This window comes from Aspergillus niger (genome assembly GCF_000002855.4).
Source record: "Aspergillus niger supercontig An15".
NCBI classification, from domain to species: domain Eukaryota; kingdom Fungi; phylum Ascomycota; class Eurotiomycetes; order Eurotiales; family Aspergillaceae; genus Aspergillus; species Aspergillus niger.
Window position 1 is genome coordinate 1,767,192 of NT_166530.1, and position 20,409 is coordinate 1,787,600.

Genomic DNA, 20,409 nt, shown 5'->3' on the forward strand with positions numbered 1-20,409 from the left:
CACGATGTCCAATGACAAAGGTATGACGCATACCCGAGAGATGATCGGCCATGCAGAGCAACACAATGCTGCGCACCGTCTGCGGATGCAGGTCTCACCTTGATTGACTGAACTCTCCCGCTAGATCTGGCATACCCCGAGGAAAGAGAGTATTCTAGTCTTAAGCATAAATCTACCTCTGCTCTCCTGTGGACCCTCTCAAGGGGAAATGTTGATTTCAAGGGAGGAAACTGCTCAATCCTTGCGAATTCACCAGCATAGATACAACCCTCTCCATATCATGTCCGCGCGTTCGAAACTCTAGTAGTAGCGACAATGAGGGTCACTAACTCACATAGATGACCCCTTTTAGTGAAGGGCCGCGCTTAAGAAGTATCTAGGTGTTGACGACATTGGGAGTAAAACAAAATGGTTCGGAGAGGAAAGTGCGGAGAAAGTGGACAGCCGTAGTAGATACCATAATTGCTAGGAGCAGTAGCCAATCTTGTAGCAGTGTCAAGCATAGCATAACTAGTAAAAGTAACAAGATTTTGTCTAGTCTACAACATAAATTGATTGAGAACATCCGGCTGTAATTATTAAACATTAAATTACTGTCAACCATCTGTCTGGGTCAATCCATTACTATACACTGTGGGAGGAAGCTACACCAGCGCTTTAAGAACATCACAAGCAAGCCCTGTTGGGTTCTCCAGAATGCGTACCACAGTCTGCCCAAACAGATGCAGAGTCTGATCCGCCTGATTCTGATCCCACAGCTGATCCGAGACGGAAAGCGTAAGCTCAAGTATTCCCTTCGAGAGGGGACTACAGGTCACACGGGGATGATAATAAGGCAAGCGGGATACATAGGTCTCATAGTCCGACCCCACCCCAGGCAGGCCGCTACCAGCAAACGCATCGGGGATGTTCACGTAGTGGATCCCGGTACCCGGGTCTGTGTCTGCCGGCCAGGAGGTACACTGCGCCACCAGCTCGTCATATTCGAGTGTCTCGAAGGCCATGCTGCGGGTTTGCTGCTGATGAACCGCATGGAGGAGGCTTGACACGGTCCAGTCAGCCTGGAGAGTCACACGGACTGGGACGTAATTGACACAGGCACCCACAACCGTTTCGGCCTCTGGCAGCTCCAGGTTTCGGCCGTTGACGAGCTGACCGAATACGATGTCGTGAGTGCCAGCCATGTGTGCCAGGCAGAGGGCCCAAGCTGCCTTGGCGACGGTGGCCATCGTGGTTCCAGCGGGGGCTGGCGGGTATGAGACCTCTGTGGTGCTCGTTATAAGGCTTCCCCGATTATGGGAAGGCGGAGACCCTGATGAAGATTCAGAACGTAGATAGGTCATGCTGGAACCTCGGAGCAAGTCGCGCCAGAACTTGTATGCCTGCGAAGGAATATTATAGATGCGGCTGTGCAGGTATTCCGGAAAGTCCACCTTAGCGGGACTTAAAGTTATCCCCTGATATGCCCGGGCGATGTCCGTGAACAGGCGAGGCATGCTGATGCCGTCATACTGAGCATGGGACAACCGAAGGGCCATTGAATCACGGTTGGACCCCATGATCAAGCGAAGCTGGGTGTGTAGTTTGCCGGGAGCAACGGGTGCTGATGAATCCTCGCGGCAAATGGATCCTGCTATTTCTACTGGATTCAGATCGGTCGTCGTGATTTCCACCGGTACAGTGGCGTCACCTAAAGTTATTTGAACTGTAGACTCGTCCCAAGGAATGAAGACCGTTCGCAGTATGGCGTATTTGTCTACAGCAGCCTGCACAGCATGCTGAAGACGCTGACAGTCGATCTTGCCATGAAAATGGAAAATAAAGTACACTTTGTGTCGCGCCTCCAAGCTCTCTCGCTGGAAACGGGTAGTTGGCAAAATGTGCTCAATGGAGGTTAAAGCCATCTTCCACTCATCAGCAATCTCCTTCGCATAGTGCAGAAGGGGGCTGCGGCTGTGTGCTTTCCTGACACCTTCTTGATCTGGCCGCAACGTCTCTCGCACCACAAGAGCCAGGTTACGCAGCTGAGGTTGCTCAAAGATATCCCTGACCGTTAGCTTGAGGCCGTCCTTGTACAGCCTTGCAATTAGGGCCATGGCTAGCACTGAATCCATTCCCAGCTGAAAGAGATCTTGATCGGGTGAAACCTGCCAAGGTTGTTTATGCAGGATACTGGAAATATGATCCTGCAAGCGCGTCTCCATGAGGGTTAAGACAGAGGCCACCCAGTTGACATCGGGAGAGCTATAAGTAATGAGTTCCTCTTGGGACATGTCAAGGATGTAATTGCGGAGACGCTTTCGATCAATTTTTCCTGTCGTTGATTTGGGCAGGTATGCCAATGGCAGAAACACAGAAGGCACCATGTATGAAGGCAGGCTCTGATACAATGCTGTTCTAGCCTCTTGAACTTTCTTTCGAAAGGTGTCTGAAGGGGGCTCCCAAATGCCGGCATGAGATGGTGATTTACAAGCATGGCCGGGAGAGAAGATACATGCTGCGAGGAACGGACCCATTTGTTGCTCCTCTTTGGGTTGGATGAGATCAATCACCGTAAGCGATGCAGCGAAAGCCTGCTGAACGTGATGTTCAACCTCACCCAGCTCTAACCGCTGGCCGTGTAGCTTCACCTGGTCATCCATGCGTCCGACAAAGATGAGTGACCCGTCAGCTGCAAACCGAACCAGGTCCCCAGTTCTGTAGACCCGAATGGTACCGGGGGAGCGAATGGCCTGCAACCAACTGGGGGCCTCAATGAAGGCTTGATAGGTACGCTGAGGCTCATTTAAATAGCCCTGGCCCACAATGGGTCCCTCAATAAGTAACTCTCCAATGGCTCCGTCGGGGACGAGCTGTTCAGGGTCGTCCGGACGTACAACCCATCCAGCGCTGGCATTTGGGACGCCGATGTTCCGCGCATCACAGGTCATATCTAACGGCCTCGTCACGCTCGTGATTTGCGTGCACTCTGCTGGGCCATATGCGCTCAGGAGACAGACTTTATCATGCCAGACTTCAATGTCCGTTGTATTGACCCGTTCGCCGCCAAGGACTAGCGTTTCGAGGTAAAGAAACTCGCTAGGAGTAAGCTGACGGGCGACAGTTGGGGTCAGTAGCATCCAATTGGCTCGCATACGATTCGCAGCTAAGGCCAAATGCCCCATACGTTCGTTTTCCGAGGGTACACAGAGACAGCCTCCTGACATCAATGCGGCCATAACATCGATGATTGCCGCATCCCAGGAATGGGAGGCAAACTGTAGAACACGCGATGTCGGGTTTAACTGTAGTCGAGTAATGAGGGTCTCCCACGCAATGGAAAGGGAAGCATGTTCAATCACAGCCCCTTTGGGTGTTCCAGTCGAGCCAGATGTGAATATAATGTATGCAGCGCTGTGTCCGTCAACATGAACCATCTCGGCCCGCGAGGAGTTAACATGTCGAGTCCACAAGCGGTCATCATCGACTTGCAATACTCGTGAGCACAGGATGTTTGCTTTGGAGCGCGTACTTCTATTTGCAATTGCCAGTGATGCGGCAGATTGCTTGGCAATCATATGCAATCGGGTAGTTGGATGGGTGGCATCCAGAAGAATTAAGCATGCCCCGGCTTTCCAGACTGCCAGCATAACCACCGGAACCCAGCGGCTCTTTTCAAGGCATACCAAAACCGGGTCCTCCGGTTTAACTCCATGGGCAAGGATCTCTCCCGCCAATACTGATGAGAGCTGATCAATTTCCCCGTAGGTAAATTCACCATCCCAGGCACAGACGGCTGATGAGGATGGTTGCTCTGCACATCGCCGATTGATGGTTTCGTATATCAATGTATTTGCAGCAGCCGGTGGGGTAGGCTGCCTCGATTCCATGCGCTGTCTCTGACCCATATTCAGGGCATCAATGGCACCAATCTTGGCCGTGGGCCACTCCAAGACCTCACACAGGACTTTTTGAAACATCAGGCACACATCATGGGCCTGAGAAGCATTGACCATGGATGTTTGGTATGAAAGGTGCAAATCCATGCGGCTCGATGCTTTGGAAACAGTCAAGGCCAACGCATACTGAGGGATGTGAAGGGAGCAGTCAGTCGTCAGGTTCGCCGTGTAGGAATACGGGGATGCATACCTCTGTCTCCCCATGTCCATCCATACAAACCAACGATAAGCAGGATCCATCAGCGTCGTCTCTACGATCTCCAGTCTCAACAATAGTTATCATTGTGTTGAAGGGTGATTGTGTACTGGACATAGCCGAGTGTAATATCTGTCCAAGTGAGACGTAGGCATGCTCCATGCAGGACATGAAGTGAACGGTGTACTTTTGTAAAGTGGACAGTACTGATGAATCCCTAGAGAGTTGGATTTGACTGGGCAGCGTGTTGATCATTGGACCAACTATTTCATCCACATGAGGGATGGGGACATGCCGCGCGGATGTGGCATATCCAAAGCACACGCTGTCCGTTCCGGTATATTGCTGCAGCACAATGGCCCAAACTACATGCAAGATAGCGGTAAGGCTCAGGCAATGAGTCTCACACAACTGATCAAGAGACTTCGGAGGGCCCAAGTCAAGCGACACGAAGTCGACTGTCGCCTTTGGCTCCGACACGTCTGTCACTGCTGCTGTAGAGTCACGGAGGCGTGGAAAGAGGCAGGGCTGCGCACCCTCCAGGTATTTTTTCCAGTAGCTCAATGACATTTCCGTATCTCCTTTTGCCCGCAGATAGGTGACGTAATCCCGATAGTCAGGTAATGAAGAGGGTAGGTTGTTGTAGTATGCTTTCACGAGGTCTTGTTCGATGATTCGCAGTGACACTCCATCTAGAAGAGCATGACTTATATGCAGTTCGATCCAAAGCCGCTCATCATACTCCTGGTGAATAATTAGAGTTGGTAAAGGACCATACAGGTCTTGTGTACCAGGTCTCTTTTGGGTACATGTACTGCTATGGTTGCCGTCAGCCGCAATTATGACATTGTCTATTGCATTGACGAGCACGATCTGGTGGAACCCTCTCCCTGGTATATCAAGGAAAACGGTCCGCAGGGCTCCATGTCGCTTGACTACCGCATGCCACGCCCTTACCAACTGCTGACAGTCAACGTTGGGCGCATCATAACCTCTAACCACTTCAAAGCGATAGACTTGCTGATAGAGGCTGGAGTTGCGTGTGTTGCTGATGAGCATGCCCTGCTGTGCATGGGAGCAGGGGTAGATATCTTGTATCTGCCCTTCATATCCAGCCGGGATGCCGTTATTTATCTCCTCGAACTGGCCATCAGTGAAGGCGGCAAGAGTAGAATCCACTGGAGCCTTGGGGTGCCCTACTTCAGGCAGCAGCCGCTGCACTGGGCCCAGTGATCCATCCTGGCTATGTGCTTCTAAAGATCTGTCCGCCTGGACAGGATGACCCTTGAATGATGACGCCAACCGCGAAATTGTTCGGCAACGGAAGATATCCTGGATGGATATTGGAAGGCCAGCCTCGTTGCACTGCGCCGCTAGTTGCATACTGCTAATAGAATTGCCGCCTACCCGAAAGAAGCTTTCATGGATGCCAAGCTTCTGAGGTGAGATCCGCAAAACACGGGACCAGATTCCATGAAGCACAATTTCTAGATCTGTGTTAGGCTTTGTTGTGGCCGTGGAGCGATAGCCTATACGATCATGGATGGACAGAGAAGCAACCGAGGTTCTCAGACGAGCACGATCTGCCTTGCCATTGGTATTGAAGGGAATCTGTGCCACCGGTACGAACAGCGTCGGGATCATATAGGGTGGGATACGATCCTGCAGGAGTGCTTCCGCGTGTTGAACATTGTTGAGGAAATTTGTGGTTGTTGGGAGCAGGATGTTTGATCCAGACGCTGGAAAGCCTGAGCCAGACACGACGATGAGGGCAACGAGGGAGCTAGTTTCAAAATCGTCAAACTTGACCATCTCAACAACTACCTGGATGGCGCCTGGGAAACATAGCCTGACATGATGTTCCACCTCGGCGAGCTCGATCCGCTGCCCATGTAATTTGATTTGTGAATCCTTACGGCCCACGTAAAGCACAGATCCGTCGGGATTATATCGAGCGATATCTCCTGTGCGGTATATTCGAGTGTGGACTGATTCTCCGTGAATGGAGCGGAGCCAGTGAGGCGGTGATGATGAAAATGCAACTCTTGTGCGCCGAGGGTCTTTCGCATATCCGACACCGACGTTCGGCCCTTCCACCAGGAGTTCTCCTTCAGCACCAATTGGCAAAAGGGTGTTGATATCATTTGGGTCTACTATCCAACAGGTGCCACCAATTGGGTATCCGATATTGTTCGGATCGGTTCCCGGCCTTACGCTTGGGTTGACCGAGCACACCATACTGCACTCTGCTGGGCCGTATGCATTTATGAGGTTGACTCGAGTGGCCCACACATCGATTATACTTTGCTGCAATGGCTCACCCGCAGATATTAATGTCTGTAGTGTTGGGACCGTATCAGGTGAAAGTAGGTGAATCACTGATGCTGGTGCAACCATCCAATTGATCTTCATGGTCGCCATCGTGAACGCTAGGCGGTTATCACGGTCAAAGGGGGTGGGAACACAGACGCAGCCTCCTACAATTAACGGAAGCAGTTGTTCCACTAAGCTTGCGTCGAATCCGTAACTAGAGAATTGAAGCACCCGAGACGATGCCAGTAAGAGGAGCCTATCAACCAAGGTCCTTGCAGTGGCAACAAAACCGCCATGATGAACCAATGCGAGCTTAGGACAACCAGTAGTCCCGGATGTAGCGATGGCATACATGAGGTTATGAGACTGTATATGACTGTCGACTGATAGATGTTCCCCATCCGACGCTTTGAGATGAGCCTTGCTGATAGGTAGTACCTTGATATTGAGCTCCTGTTCCAACGAATGAGTGAGGTGAGGAGGACCAAGGATTAACATGACATCCAAAGTCTGGCAAATCTCCCGACGGCGATCAACGGGATGAGAAGGCTCTAGCATCACTAGGGCCCCTCCGGCTTTCAGGACCGCCAGTTGGGCGACAATGGTCCAACATGACTTCTCGAAGTAGAGAGCAATGAAGTGGTCGTTGCGAACACCACATAGCTGCAGTTTCGCAGCCAGGTACTCCGTGTAGGAATCCAGCTCTTCATAAGTGAGGCTTCCGTCCCATGCCTCAACGGCTACGGCGTCTGGTTGAAGCTGGCATTGCCGCCGTATCATGTCATGCACAAATTCTTGATCTTGATGCTTTCCAGTAGGAACAGTGAGCTTATTCCACTGTTGCAGTTCTGCGGAGTCACTGGGGTTCAGCATATTGAGCGAGGCGATGGGAACACCGTCTGGAGCATCCTGTAACTCTCTGAAGACATGGCCAACTTGCGACAGAACCCGCTGCATCTGTGCGGGTGCCAGTACTCGAGGGTCGTAAACTGCTGTCAGGCCAATGGACGTCGAGGAGGGAGAGGGGAGCTGGCAGATCAGGGTTAACGCAACATTGCTAAACTGCGTCAATTCGGCCGCACTCTGGTGGTTTCCAGCCCAAGCCAGCTGGCGCTTTGGCTGGTCGGGCTGAATGACTAGGAGAGTCTGGAAGCGACACGCGCTGGCCGCCGATGGCCCTAGCTGGCGAATCTGCTGCAGTCCAATGTGTTCATACTTGGACTGCTCCGTAAAGCGCTGCTGTAGTTGCCGTAGGAAAAGTTTGATATCCAGGGTGTTCTGGATATGTATGCGTCGGGGCAATGTAACCAGCGTAGGTCCCAACAGTCGATCGATTCCCGGAACAGGGGCAGCTCGTCCAGAGGTGGTGATCCCGAACCCTACATCGCTTGCGTTCAAGTAGCAACTCACTGTCAATGCCCAAGATGCCTGGACCATGGTTGCGAGGGTTATCTCAGATTCATTCCGCGTCGGGCTAACAAAGACTTGGTCCTGCAAAATAGCCTGTGGGTGTGGCTCGTATGCCCCGTCCGGCAAACGTGGAAATAGTCGAGCTTCTGTCTTCGTTTCCAACTCCTGTTTCCAAAAATGACAACACCTGTCCATGGATTTAATTACATGCGAGACAAATACGTTGAAAGGCACGGTTGTGTCTTGGCCCCGATATGGGCCGATGTATTTCTGATTGACCTCCTCGAGCAACAGGGGCAGGGACCATCCATCGTACAATGCGTGATGTATCGAGAGCAAGAGACGATCGGGTATCGTGGATCCGGGAGATTGTAGAAGGACTAGATGAATCAAGGGTGTCCCAATGCCCATGGTACGCTGGAAATGCAGTAACCCATTCTCAGGGTTTATGTCCGCTTGTTCCGCGGTCCATGCTAACGGACCTTTGACTACCACCTGAAACAGTTCGCCGGTATAGTCTTGCATAATTCGCGTGCGGAGGATAGCATGATCGGCCGCTGTCTTTTGCCACGCCATTTCCAAGCGTTCCAAATCCACATCGGCTATCAGATCAAAGGCTTCCAGCGCTTGGTAGGAGCCTCCTTTTTGTACCGTTGAGGCTATGAGAGTCTCCTGGAGCGGGGTACAAGGATATATATCCTCTATCTCACTTTTGGTGACGTTGCACTGGTGAGTCGCCATATTAACCAGATATGATGCCCGCCTTCCGCTTCCTACCAGGCTGAAACGGTCTGGAGATGGAACCGGCACACCCTTGGGGGAGGGTACAGCGAGACTCGCCATTTCCGATAGCGTCGGATGAGCGAAAATATCTGGCACGGAAATGATCCATCCCTCACGTTGTGCCAACCCGGCCAACCTCATCGCTCTAACAGACTCACCGCCAAGGTGAAAGAAATGACTAGTTCTGGCGATATTCTCGGGACGTATGCAGAGTACCTCGCACCACATGTGCTGCCAGATGCGCTCCTCAGCCGTCTCTACTGGCGCACGCGCTGAATCTGTACTGAACGGATGATATGGCAGCAGCTGTTCGGTCGTCCACCCTTCTACCAACTGCCGCAACCGATTTCGATCGGTCTTACCGGTGGGTGTTTGAGGAACGTGAGATACCGGAAAGAAGAGGGTGGGGACCATGTAAGAAGGGAGCCTTTTCTGAAGCTGTGGGTGGATTTCAGCTATTAATCTTCTGAATGGCTCATCGAGGGCGCATATGATGTCCATTTTGTTGGTTAACTGTTCACCAAAGGCCAAGAATACTGCAAGCTGGCTCGATTGGCGGGGAGACGAGTGCTGGAACAGGACCTCGGCAATTGCCTGACTGCCTGGTGGGAGTAGCTCATCGACATGGTGCTCGACTTCCGTCAGGTCGACCCTTTGTGCACGGATTTTGACTTGCTTATCCTTGCGTCCAATGTAGCGCAGCCAACCTGGCCGGTTAGGTACATACTGCACCAGGTCTCCAGAGCAGAAGAGGCGGCCAGGCTCAGCAGGCCCGCGAAACTCCTGCAACCAGGCTGGCGGATCGATATATGATGCTTGCGTCTGTTCCATTTCGTCAAAATAGCCCCGAGTTACCGCTGGGCCTTCTATCAGGAGCTCGCCCACCGCAACAATGGGGGTGAGGCAATTTGGACTGCCAGGGACCGTGACCCAGCCCGAGGCGCCAACCATAGCACCAATAAGTCCTGGCACAAACTCGTCTGTGGGTTTCAGGTGGAGAGCGGCACACTGGGTGGCCTCTGCTGGGCCATACAAGTTGATCAAGCGTACATGAGAGGCCCAGCGGTCGAACATCACCGCAGGCATCACTTCACCACCCAGGATGAGGGTTTGCAGGCTGGGAAGGTCACTTGGATGTAGCGCACTCCCCACGGATGGAGTCAGGATTGCGAAGTTGACGTGGTATTTCTGGATGACTCCGGGCAAATCTGAAAGCCGTGCAGACTCTGATGGGATGCACAGACATCCGCCGTGCATCCAGGGTGTCAGAACCTCGTAGATACTCAAGTCAAATGCATAGCTACAGAAATGTAGTGTTCTTATTTCCGGGGTGACGGCCAAGATAGCACTGTAGTGAAAAATGTCGGTAGCGCAATTTCCATGTTCTACCATGATGCCTTTGGGCTTTCCCGTGGTACCGGAAGTGAAGAGAATAAATGCAAGGTCAGTAGAGCGCACAAGTGGCCAAGGGATGTTCTTTGCGCTTCGTGGTATGGTATCCAGTGCAATCGTGAGGACAGGAACCGGCAATGCATCTGCCAGCCGCGACTGATATGTAGATGATACCAATGCCACTGAGGGCCGTGCTTGGTGTATTGTCTGGGTAATGCGAGTCTGCGGTAGAGATGGGTCAATGTTGACACATATGCCTCCTGACCGAAGCACTGCCAACATTGTCACAACCGATATGAGGGAGCGGTCAAAAAGGAGAACCACCCGTGAACCCTGTTTCAGTCCACGGTTCAACAGATGCTGCCCTAGCTTTCCCGAGAGATCATTCAATTCAGCATATGTCAAGGTTCCATCCCATGACTCCACGGCCCGCCTGTCGGGTGTGGTCTCCGCCTGCGACAGTACGAGATGATGAAGCGGATGAGGGTATGCGGCTGGTAGGCTGCCGTTCCATTGCCGCAGCGAGGTCCAATCTTGGGGAGTTATTGTTTCGAGGCCCCCGAGCCTAGCGTTGTAGCTAGATGGCGCACACATCTGATCCACGATATGGGCAAATTGGCTCAGCAGTCGATCTGCGACCGCCGGCAGTACAATTTGCGGATCGAACTGAAAGTTCACGCGTACGGTTTGATGTGCCGTTGATGGGGTGCACAATATAACCAGTGCGTAGTTGAGAAACGCCGCATGATCCGCAAACTGATCACGCAGTATCATCATGTTAGGGGAGGCCTGGCTATGCTCGCCATGTTGAATGACCAACTGTGACTGAAATCCGCAGGCAACGCTAGCTTCATCGCTGAGCTCTCGGATCCTTTGCAGACCTGCCTGCTCAAAGGGAATCATGCGCATGGAATGGTCCTGAGCATCACGCAGAGCGTCCAGAAGTAGACTATCACGACAAATTCGCGTGCGGAATGGAACAGTGGCCATAGAAGGGCCAGTTAGAAGGTTTATCCCAGGAACAGACCGCGCTCGACCACTGACGGTGACGCCAAAGACCACATCCTCAGAATCTGTATAATATGATACCAGCAGTGCCCATGCCAGCCTCATTACTGTTGAAAGGGTAACACTTGGCAGGTGCGGTGGCCGTGGGAGCCTGATCTCCTTTTCCACGCTCGCTGTAGGGTTGGGCACAAATCCAGGCTCGGGCAAACCTGGGAATACCGAAGTCTGAAGACCATGGAACTCGGTGCGCCAGAATTCTTCAACATCCTTAGGATTCTGCAAGATTAGAGAGCGAATAAAGGGTGTGAATTTATTGAGGGGTAGACGTTCATTCTGATATGCCCTTTGCACCTGGTCAAAGAGTCGGGGCAGGGAGACGCCATCGTAAATGGCATGATGGAGAGAGACACCTACGAGTGTCTGTCCCTGGGCCGAGCTGAGGATGCTAAAGCGAGCCAATGTGGTTCCCAGTTCCATGTTCAGTTCCATATCCTTCTTGCGCCATTCATTGACGGTCTCATATCTGTGCCACAAAATCGGAGCTGCGGCTGGCGTCAGGACCACCTGGAAGGTACCGTGCGGGTGAACGTGAATAATCCGGGTGCGGAGGATATCATTGGCAGTCACTGTTGCTTGCCACGCGGTCTTCAATTTATTTATCTCAACATCACGTCCGAGCTCAAATAGACACTGACAGACGTACTTGCCAGCTTTTTGACTGGCAAGGGCCATTAACCCTTCCTGAAAGGCGGTACACGGATAGATATCACCCAAGTCATTCAGCGATAGAGCACATTGCTCTAGAGCGGATGAGATGATATCCGATTCGTAGTCACTGGGTAGAAGGCTGAAGGGCGGAATCTCAGAAGTCTCCTCATCCATGGTCTTGGTTGCCACCGCTGCCAGCTCACTCAATGTAGGATGCTGGAAAATCTCACTGACACTGATTCCCATATTCTGTAGCCTCGCCGCTGCCACCAGCTCCATGGCTCCAACAGAATCACCCCCAAGTTGGAAAAAGTGACTGTCAGCGAATATCTCCTCAGGCCGCATTTGCAAGATGTTCGCGAAAGCCATCTGTAGCCGTCTCTCTTCTTCGGTGACTGGAGCTTGACGAAGAGAACTATGGACATTAGAGGCCCCTAGCGTCTCTCGGGGAATCAGGGTAGCTAGTTGTCGCAGTCTGCGTCGATCAACTTTTCCGGATTTGGTCATTGGGATGCCCTGCACCTTCAGAACCACCGAAGGGACCATCCAGTTCGGTAGCTCATCCCCAAGATGTGAAAGAGCCTTATCGATATCACGCTGATATACACTATTGTCATCATTATCAAACGATCCGGCTATCTCGCACACTGTCTCGGCGTTGTCTGTAACATCTGGGGAGTTAATGGATATAAAGGCGACCAGTACTGCGCGACCACCGGGGGATTTCAAGACAACAGCTTCGACGACAATTGCGCCAGCCCAAGGGAGGTAGCTTCGGAGTCGAGATTCCACTTCGCCCAATTCCAGTCGCTGGCCCCGGATCTTGACCTGCAAGTCCTTGCGCCCGATAAATCGTACCGCCCCGTCCTCAGTAAATTGGACAAGGTCCCCGGTGCGATATAAGCGCGAAGGGTTAGTCACGTCGATGGTTCGATATTGGGATAGCCACTGAGTCGGAGGGATGAACGGTGAGGAGACTATATCACGGTGCTCTGCATCGTGTAGATAGCCTCGACCGACGACGGTCCCTTCTATGACGAGCTCTCCTACAGCACCGACCGGGACCAACCGCTGAACATTTTCTGGGTCAACGATCCAGGGCGACATAGAAGTGAATGGCTTGCCCAAACAGTTCGGATCATCCGCCTGAACCACAGTGCAAAGTCCAATCGGCGTGCATTCAGCCGGACTATATGCGCTGATGAGGGTCGTGTAACCCTGCCAGGTCGTGAAATCATAAGGCATGATTGCCTCTCCTCCAAGGACTAAAGTTCGAAGGGTGGGTAGGCTGGCAGGTTCTAGTAACCGAGACACCGTCGGGGTCATAATCGCCCAGGTTACCGCAAGGTCCGCCATGGCCTTGGGCAAATTATTCAAACGGTCATGCTCCGATGGAATGCAGACGCAGGCCCCCACTACCATGGGAACTATAACCTCGATGATACTGAAGTCAAAGGCGTAAGACGCAAAATGAAGAGACCGATCGCCTGGTCGTAGGTCCAACCGTTGAGGGCAATTTTTGATTGTTGCAGCCAGATTCTCGTGTGTGATAACGACGCCTTTGGGCTTTCCCGTCGAGCCGGATGTGAAGACTGCATATAGGGCATTTCGAGGAAGTGTGTCACGATATTCGGACCCCAATCCACCTGGCAAATCGTCTGTTTCAGAACACACACCCTCCACTACTACCAACAAGGGACGTTCGCATTTGGATACCTTTGCGACATGTTTTGGTGTCGTGATCACTAAATTTGCTCCCAAGGCATCACAGATTTCGCGCAGGCGATATGTCGGATGCGACGAGTCCATCAGGCAAAATGCACCCCCAGCTTTGGCGACAGCTAGAACCGATACCAACGTCCATTTGCACCGGTCAAAACAAATACCGACAAACGCTTCAGGCCCGACCCCACGGGCCATAAGCCTTCTAGCTAGATTCGAGGAAAGACAGTCGAGCTCCCGATAGCTCAAAGCACCATCCCAGGCCCACACCGCCAAGGCATCTGGCTGCTCGATGCATCGAGCCTTGATCAAATCGTGCACACGCACCCGCACGGCCTCCGGGGGAGACCCATTCCATTCAACGAGCTTCTGCTTATCTCGGGCCGTACATAGATCGAGGCTTCCGACGGACTGGCCTGAAGATGCACCACGTAGAATCTGCGAAACCGACATGGCTAGAGTATCTGCGAGAGCGGATGCTTGCCAGTCGGACATCATATGGCTCCAGTATCTGATGCAGCACGAGACGGGGGGCCCTGGAGTTACTTCAACTACGAGGTCATATTCAGTCGGTCCGTACCAGGAGACCAATCGTATAGGGTGTTGGGAATCTGCTGCAGGGTCTAAGCTGTCGACAAAGCTCATTGTGGTGTTGAAGAGAGTACCGCTGCTATTATTTAGGGAATGTTGAAGTTCTGCAATGGATACTTGTCGGTGTGGTAGTTCTTCGAGGAATAGATTTTGGACCCGTCGAAGCACATTCATCACTCTTTCGTCAGGGTTCAATTCCACACAAAACGGCAGCGTGTTGATTAGTGGCCCGACCAGATCTTCGACACCCGCTAAAGGGACATCTCTCATTGCCGTCACCGAACCATAACAGGCACAGCGAGACCCAGTATATGCGCTTAGCACCAGTGACCAGGCAAGCTTGAACACCGTGGCCACGGTGACTTCCGTATCCTTGCAGAATGACTGCAGATGGTCAGCTATCGGCGTCAGAGGGAGCTCTACACTGCAAAGGGCTGACGAAGCGGCCTCAAACGGGCCCTGCTGCAGGCGGGGAAATATACACGGCTCCGTATGAGCTAGGCGAATTCTCCAGTAACTGAGACTCTCCGCTGACTGGGATGCAACGAGATACTGGGTGTAGTCGGTGTATGACACACTGTTGGGTTCAGACACGTCGCCCGCTGCAACATACTCAGTCTCATCCAGATAGCAACGCCTCAGATCTCGGATAATTATCCCCAAGGAGATCATGTCCACCTGAACATGATGAATATCGATTGCACAGTATAGCCGATTGCCGGTAGCCTCATAGATTCGTAATCGGGGAATCCACTGTAGGGGCTGTTCAGAGGCTAGAGTGGGATTCGTGCTGGGCATTTGTTCAGGCTCCTCATACAACACATCCACATCCTCAGGGCGGAAGCGGGACACTTTCAGCGTGATTTGAAGCGCCAGGGAGCTGTTTCCGGCTGGAGCTTCCACGAAAAAGGTACGTAGCATGGGGTGACGGCGGCAAACGTGCGCCCATGCACGGCGCATTCGATCGATATCTCGTGCTGCAGGGGGCTCAAGGACTTCCCACACTATTCGATTATGGTAGTGGGCTGGGTTTCGAATGTGTCCCAATAGAATGCCCTGCTGGATGGTGGAGCAGTTGGAAATGGATTCGATGTGTTCTTCTTCGATACCTTCCCAAAAGTCGAGCGGAAGTTTGGCTTCGAGAGGGCCATCCCTCAGAGGGATTATCGTGCTAACAGAAGACTCGTCGGCCAACGTTGTGTTGCTCAGCTTGGCAACAGTCTTGCTCTCCATAATCTGCGCGACTGTCAAGCGCAGGCCTAGCTTACGGCTCAAATTGACCAGCTTCATCGCGGCGAGAGAATCTCCTCCCAGACGTATGAAGCTGTGATTAATCCCGAAGTCCTGAGCATTTATCCCCAGTACCTCGGCGAAAAGGCCGTGAAGGTCTCGCTCCAGGCGAGTGCTTGGAGGCGCTACATTATTAGTCGTCACAGACTGGTAACGCTCCAACTCGCCACGAGTGTGCTGCTGGATCAGTTCGCGTAACAGACGACGGTCGGCTTTGCCCGTCAACGTCGATGGGAAGCGTCGCAGAGGAATGTAGATGCCAGGAAGCATATGGGCCGGTAACAATGGTTCTAATGCTTGTGTTAAAATCTTCATGTCGGCGCGGAACTGATCGGAGGGGACAGCAAATAGAGAGGCCTCATCTGACTGCGTCGTTTCTGATTGCTCTAATGTGTAGTTGTCCGAATAAAGAAACGCGACTAGTAACATTGTCCCTGCCCCATCTCTCGGGACCCCTGTCTCTGCAATCACTCGGGCGGGTGCAGGACACTGTTGGCTGACGTTGTATTCGACTTCTCCCAAATCCAAACGTTGGCCGCGGATCTTGACTTGCGTGGCCTTCCGGCCAACGTACTGCAGGTTGCCCCTTTCCGTATAGCGGAAGAGGTCTCCGGTTTTATACATACGGATCGGTTGGCTCGCATCCTGGGAAAATCGAAATGACCTTCTCCAGTCGGGACTTTGAATGAATGCGGCGGCAGTAGCGGTTGGATTGTCCAGGTATTCGCGGGCGAGTCCGGGACTCTCAACGATCAACTCCCCAACTGTGCCCACTGCCGCGAGTTTATCATGGTTGTCGGGATCAACGATCCAGTGACGAACCCGGGGGGTAGGCGTATACTCTAAGGCATGTGATTGCTCGCTCAGCTCCGTCAGGCAATTCAGTGCCGTCCCTTCACTAGACGCATAACCGAAAAACACTTGCAGCTTTCGCACCCAGGCCTCCATATCCCCGGCAGCCAACGGCTCTCCGCCTAGGGCAAGCGTCTGCAAACTAGATGGGGGGTTATCGTGGCTCAGCCGTCGCAGTACTGACGGAGTCAGCACGGCCCAGGTGACTTGCATCTCCTCGATCACGGTAGGAAGATTGTTCAACCTGTCATGGTCTGAGGGGATACAGAGTGTCCCGCCATTACTCAAACACCAATATATCTCATAGATGGCCATGGTGAAGCTATAGGTCGCAAATTGCAGCACACGTGAGTCAGGTCCCACTGACGCTGCTACACCATCATGGGGGAGTTGGGCCATCGCACGGTGGTCGATCACACAGCCTTTGGGCTGCCCGGTACTGCCCGAGGTGAAAAGGACATATGCCGGAGCGTCTGCAGTCGGAGTTATGTACGCCGTCGACAGGAGTGCGGTACGCACTGTATTCATGATGTTCTCGTTAATCGGGATGACTTGCTCAACCAGCTGTTGAGCCCGAGCGCAATGCGCCTCGGACGCCACAATCAAGAAGGCTTTCACACAGCGCACTATATATCGCAATCTCTCCTGTGGATGCGATGGCTCCAGGGGTACAAAGGCTGCTCCGGCTTTGAGGACGGCCAATTGGGTGATGATGACCCATTGGCTGTGGCCTAGAAGCAGGGGCACCATGACACCCGGGCCAACACCGACACGACGCAGATACTCTGCCAGACACGTGCTGCGTGCCTCGAGATCTCCGTAGGAAATACTGCCATCCCAAGCGACAATAGCGAGCGCGTCGGGGCTCCGCTGACTATGTCGTCGAATGGCGTCCAGGATGGAAGAGGGAGTGTCGCCCTCGCCAGGCCAGAAGGTACGGTGGTTCCACTTGTGTAGGATTGGTGCATGTTGGGGACTAAAGAAATCCGTATCCCTGAGTGTCTGGTTGGGCTTGCGCAGGATCTCTGAGGCGACATGAGCGACAGTATCTGCAACATACTGAGCCTGCTGTCTGGATAATAATGTCGCTTTCGCCAGGAAATAGAGACGAGGAGCATTGGCATCCACTTCTTCCATAACCAAGCAAGCATCCACAGCTTGCTGCAACTCTCACGATGTTAGCATCCATAATCATATTCTGCAATGCGCCCGTCAGCCACTTACCATTGCTCTGGCTCTCCATTGCCTATCACTGCACAGCTTGAGTAGAAAGACACCAGTATTCACCTCCCAGTTCCGACCTCCCGCACTGATACCGGTCGTTATTTGCTGCTGTCTCCAGATACCTTCTGGGGTGTCATGTGAAGAGATGCCAGCTCGATAGACCAGCATATCCAACTCAGAGCAAGCTGAAGTCATGCTTCCCGCCTTGAAGCACAGCCCGTCTGACTCGACATATTGGCGGAGAACAATGGCCCAGATGCTACGCAACAGCACTATCAGATCAACTTCCTTTCGGATACTGCTTTGCAGAAGATTTGTGAGGATGTCCGGGGAAATCTCCCAGGCATGGAATTCTGTGTGACCACTAGAGCTCGGGGGTACCAGCGTGGGAAATACCCCCACGGGCAGGTCTCCTATACTTCCCATTCTTTCCTTTTCCTCCTTCTCTTCGGGAAATTGTGATTTGCTTGGCTGAGTTGAGATGAATTGAAGGTATAGCAAAATAAAGAGAGCGGAAACTTTATCCGGCAGGTGCATCCACGAATTCACTAATTTAAGTCCATGGCAAGCCTAACTCCATGTACCTTCTTTTAAATGTGTACCTTTGTTTTTTCTTGTTCCTCACCCGGGGCCTCCGCGGATGTGGCTGATGCCGCCCATGAGAATGTTTCGATCCAGGGGGAGAAGTGGAGTAGCATTGCATCCGTTGCGATCTCAAAGTGTCATCCCTTGCATTCCGATTCAACCATTACTGCATGCGTCGCGCATCATAGTCGACCCTTAGCCGTGCTCCGCGGGGGAGCCAGGGTTTCACCACTGTGGTGGGCGTGGCTTGCCTGAACCTGGTTACTCCCACGGGATGACCGTGTAGCCTGGACGGCTCATCCTTTATGGCAGGGTATGAAGACAGGTAACTGCACAGTACCTGGCTCAGGGTTGTCTTAACGGAGAATCCTGGGATCTCGTTTGCGGCTGGGGATAGCCTCTACTTTGTCCGTTACTTGTTCCGGCATCCTTGTGGAAATATTGACTGGATGTCGATTCAACGAGGTCTGTCTGTCTGGACCTGAAGGATATTTAGATTGATGTTCAATGGCCAGCCAGATAAGACCGATCAAACAGCATTGGAGTTAGATTGCAGTCCGCTCTACTTCGCGCTCTTCTATCGTTCCGCGCGGTCGGACCACCGAAAAGCCAAGCGGCATTCCTAAATGCTGAGTCGAAGCAGCAGGATGTGATAACGGCTAGTCTTGGACCGACTAAGCGTCAATCCTGTATCCCCGAGAAAGATAGATAATCCGTAAGGGCATCCTATGGAACGGTTGACTTTCAATTCATCATTGCCTTGACCGCCTCGACAACTGGGTCTACCTGGAGATAGTGAAATCACACCCTGGAGTTGTAGCAGGCATCAGAGATTACGATCGGCATCGGAGTCTTGTCTCCGGGTTCGGATGTCTATGAATCTGGGGGCTTTGTTTCAACACTGCGCAACTTAGGCTGTAGTGGAGAGGTTCTACAAATGAGGCATTTGTTCTGTGCGGGTGATCCAGGGGTGAATGAGATTGTAGAGCGGTTTTGAAGGGTACACAAACCGCATGATGGCGAAAAAGGGGAGAATTCACGCATAGACAGATCCATCGCGGACGGCACAAAGCTCTGGGGACAACGGTCTAGAACCTGCCTGTGCTCGTTCGAGGCAGTCGCCGGGACGGGAGGGGTTCACCTATTGCAGCGCACTCATGGGTATGGATTTGGAGTAACTCGCACGAGGTGGCTGGCCCTTCAACGCCAAAGGCTTGTTTAGAGGCCAAAGGGAACCTGAAGCCGGGACAGGTGGATTGTGGGTGGAGAGCGACAATCTCCATATGACCTGGGGTATGAACCGGGCATCTGCCGTTGCGGAGGTACACTTTCCCACCACAGAGCAAGAAGGAGGAGCTCCTGCATCAGACTGACAGCATTTTCTTTTATGTAATGGAGGGCAAACACCAGCTCCACATACATCCCAACAGTATTCAGCCCGGTGCCCATCCCTGCCCTTTGCGACAACCGTCCGACGTCAGAGTATGGGGTATCGACTCAGTGGGGAGAATTCCAAGGCCAGAGAGGATGGTGATACGAACTCCCAGCGTAAAAATCTCCACACGAGGAGAATCCGGGGGATGAATAAATGGCGCCCCCGCATTGGAGGTGAGCCCGGCTTGCCCATAGAGAAGGATATCTGTTAGGTAATAGCGGGGATGGGAAGGCAGCAGCATGGTCCAGTTTCTGCTCCGACCGGCAATCGCGGACAGTAGTAGCGTAAAGGTGCACGTTTCACGGAGGATGAAGTAATGCCATCTCAACGTAATGGTCGATCTCAGCTAAGCTTTGTCAAAAGAGGGTGCCCTCTCAACCTGGGGGGAACCCGAGGCCCGAGGAGAAACCATTGCAATTTGGCAAGGGCGGGCGCAGGGCAGGTGCGGTCGTAGAGACGGAGCTCATGCTGGGAGGGGGGAAGGACACTATGGTAATATATTCCACGATGGCATGTATCTCTGGACAGGGAGAGAAAGAACGAGACGTTTGAGCAAGTAGTCGCGATAGATTGCAAATTGCGGAGTCTGGGGGAGAACAGAGAGAGAGGCCAAAGTGGAGGGAACGGAAAGTTGGGAACTCCGGGCGGGCGGGACGCAGTTCTCGCGTCGGATCCGAGCTGGTCCCGAAGCAGGTTAGCGCGATTCAGCAGCAGTTGGAGTAAGCGAAGTACTTACCTTACTAGGCTGTTTGTGCTGTTTGTCGCGGGAAGGTGCCTGCCTGAGGATGATTCTCCAACAATTACAACAACAAACACCTCCAACGCGAAATGGATGCCTGACTCCCTGCCTGACTGCCGGAAGGGTTTGGAAATGCCGGTCGGGATGAAATGGTCGCGGGTGACGCGGAGGATTTGAGACAGATCAGCAGATGGAAATACTACTCTATACTTACGATAGGGGA

At 52.7% G+C, this 20,409-nt stretch overlaps 2 protein-coding genes across 2 annotated transcripts; one reads left to right on the forward strand and one right to left on the reverse strand.

The window, feature by feature from the left end:
• Positions 1-365: 365 nt before the first annotated feature.
• Positions 366-17,853, reverse strand: An15g07530 (uncharacterized protein; the record flags this gene model as incomplete). The annotated part of the gene is made up of 4 exons (XM_059744818.1): positions 366-539; positions 705-4,064; positions 4,129-17,370; positions 17,428-17,853. The coding sequence occupies 4 exons, from the start codon at positions 17,851-17,853 to the stop codon at positions 366-368; spliced, it is 17,202 nt and encodes a 5,733-aa protein (XP_059605593.1).
• A 223-nt stretch (positions 17,854-18,076) lies between these two features.
• Positions 18,077-20,324, forward strand: An15g07540 (hypothetical protein [truncated ORF]; the record flags this gene model as incomplete). The annotated part of the gene is made up of 12 exons (XM_059744819.1): positions 18,077-18,146; positions 18,234-18,292; positions 18,378-18,485; positions 18,569-18,701; positions 18,809-18,875; positions 19,012-19,173; positions 19,244-19,334; positions 19,411-19,560; positions 19,666-19,737; positions 19,813-19,889; positions 19,976-20,140; positions 20,219-20,324. Coding segments are annotated over 12 exons (1,260 nt in total), but the record flags the coding sequence as incomplete, so codon positions are not given.
• Between the last annotated feature and the right edge of the window lie 85 nt (positions 20,325-20,409).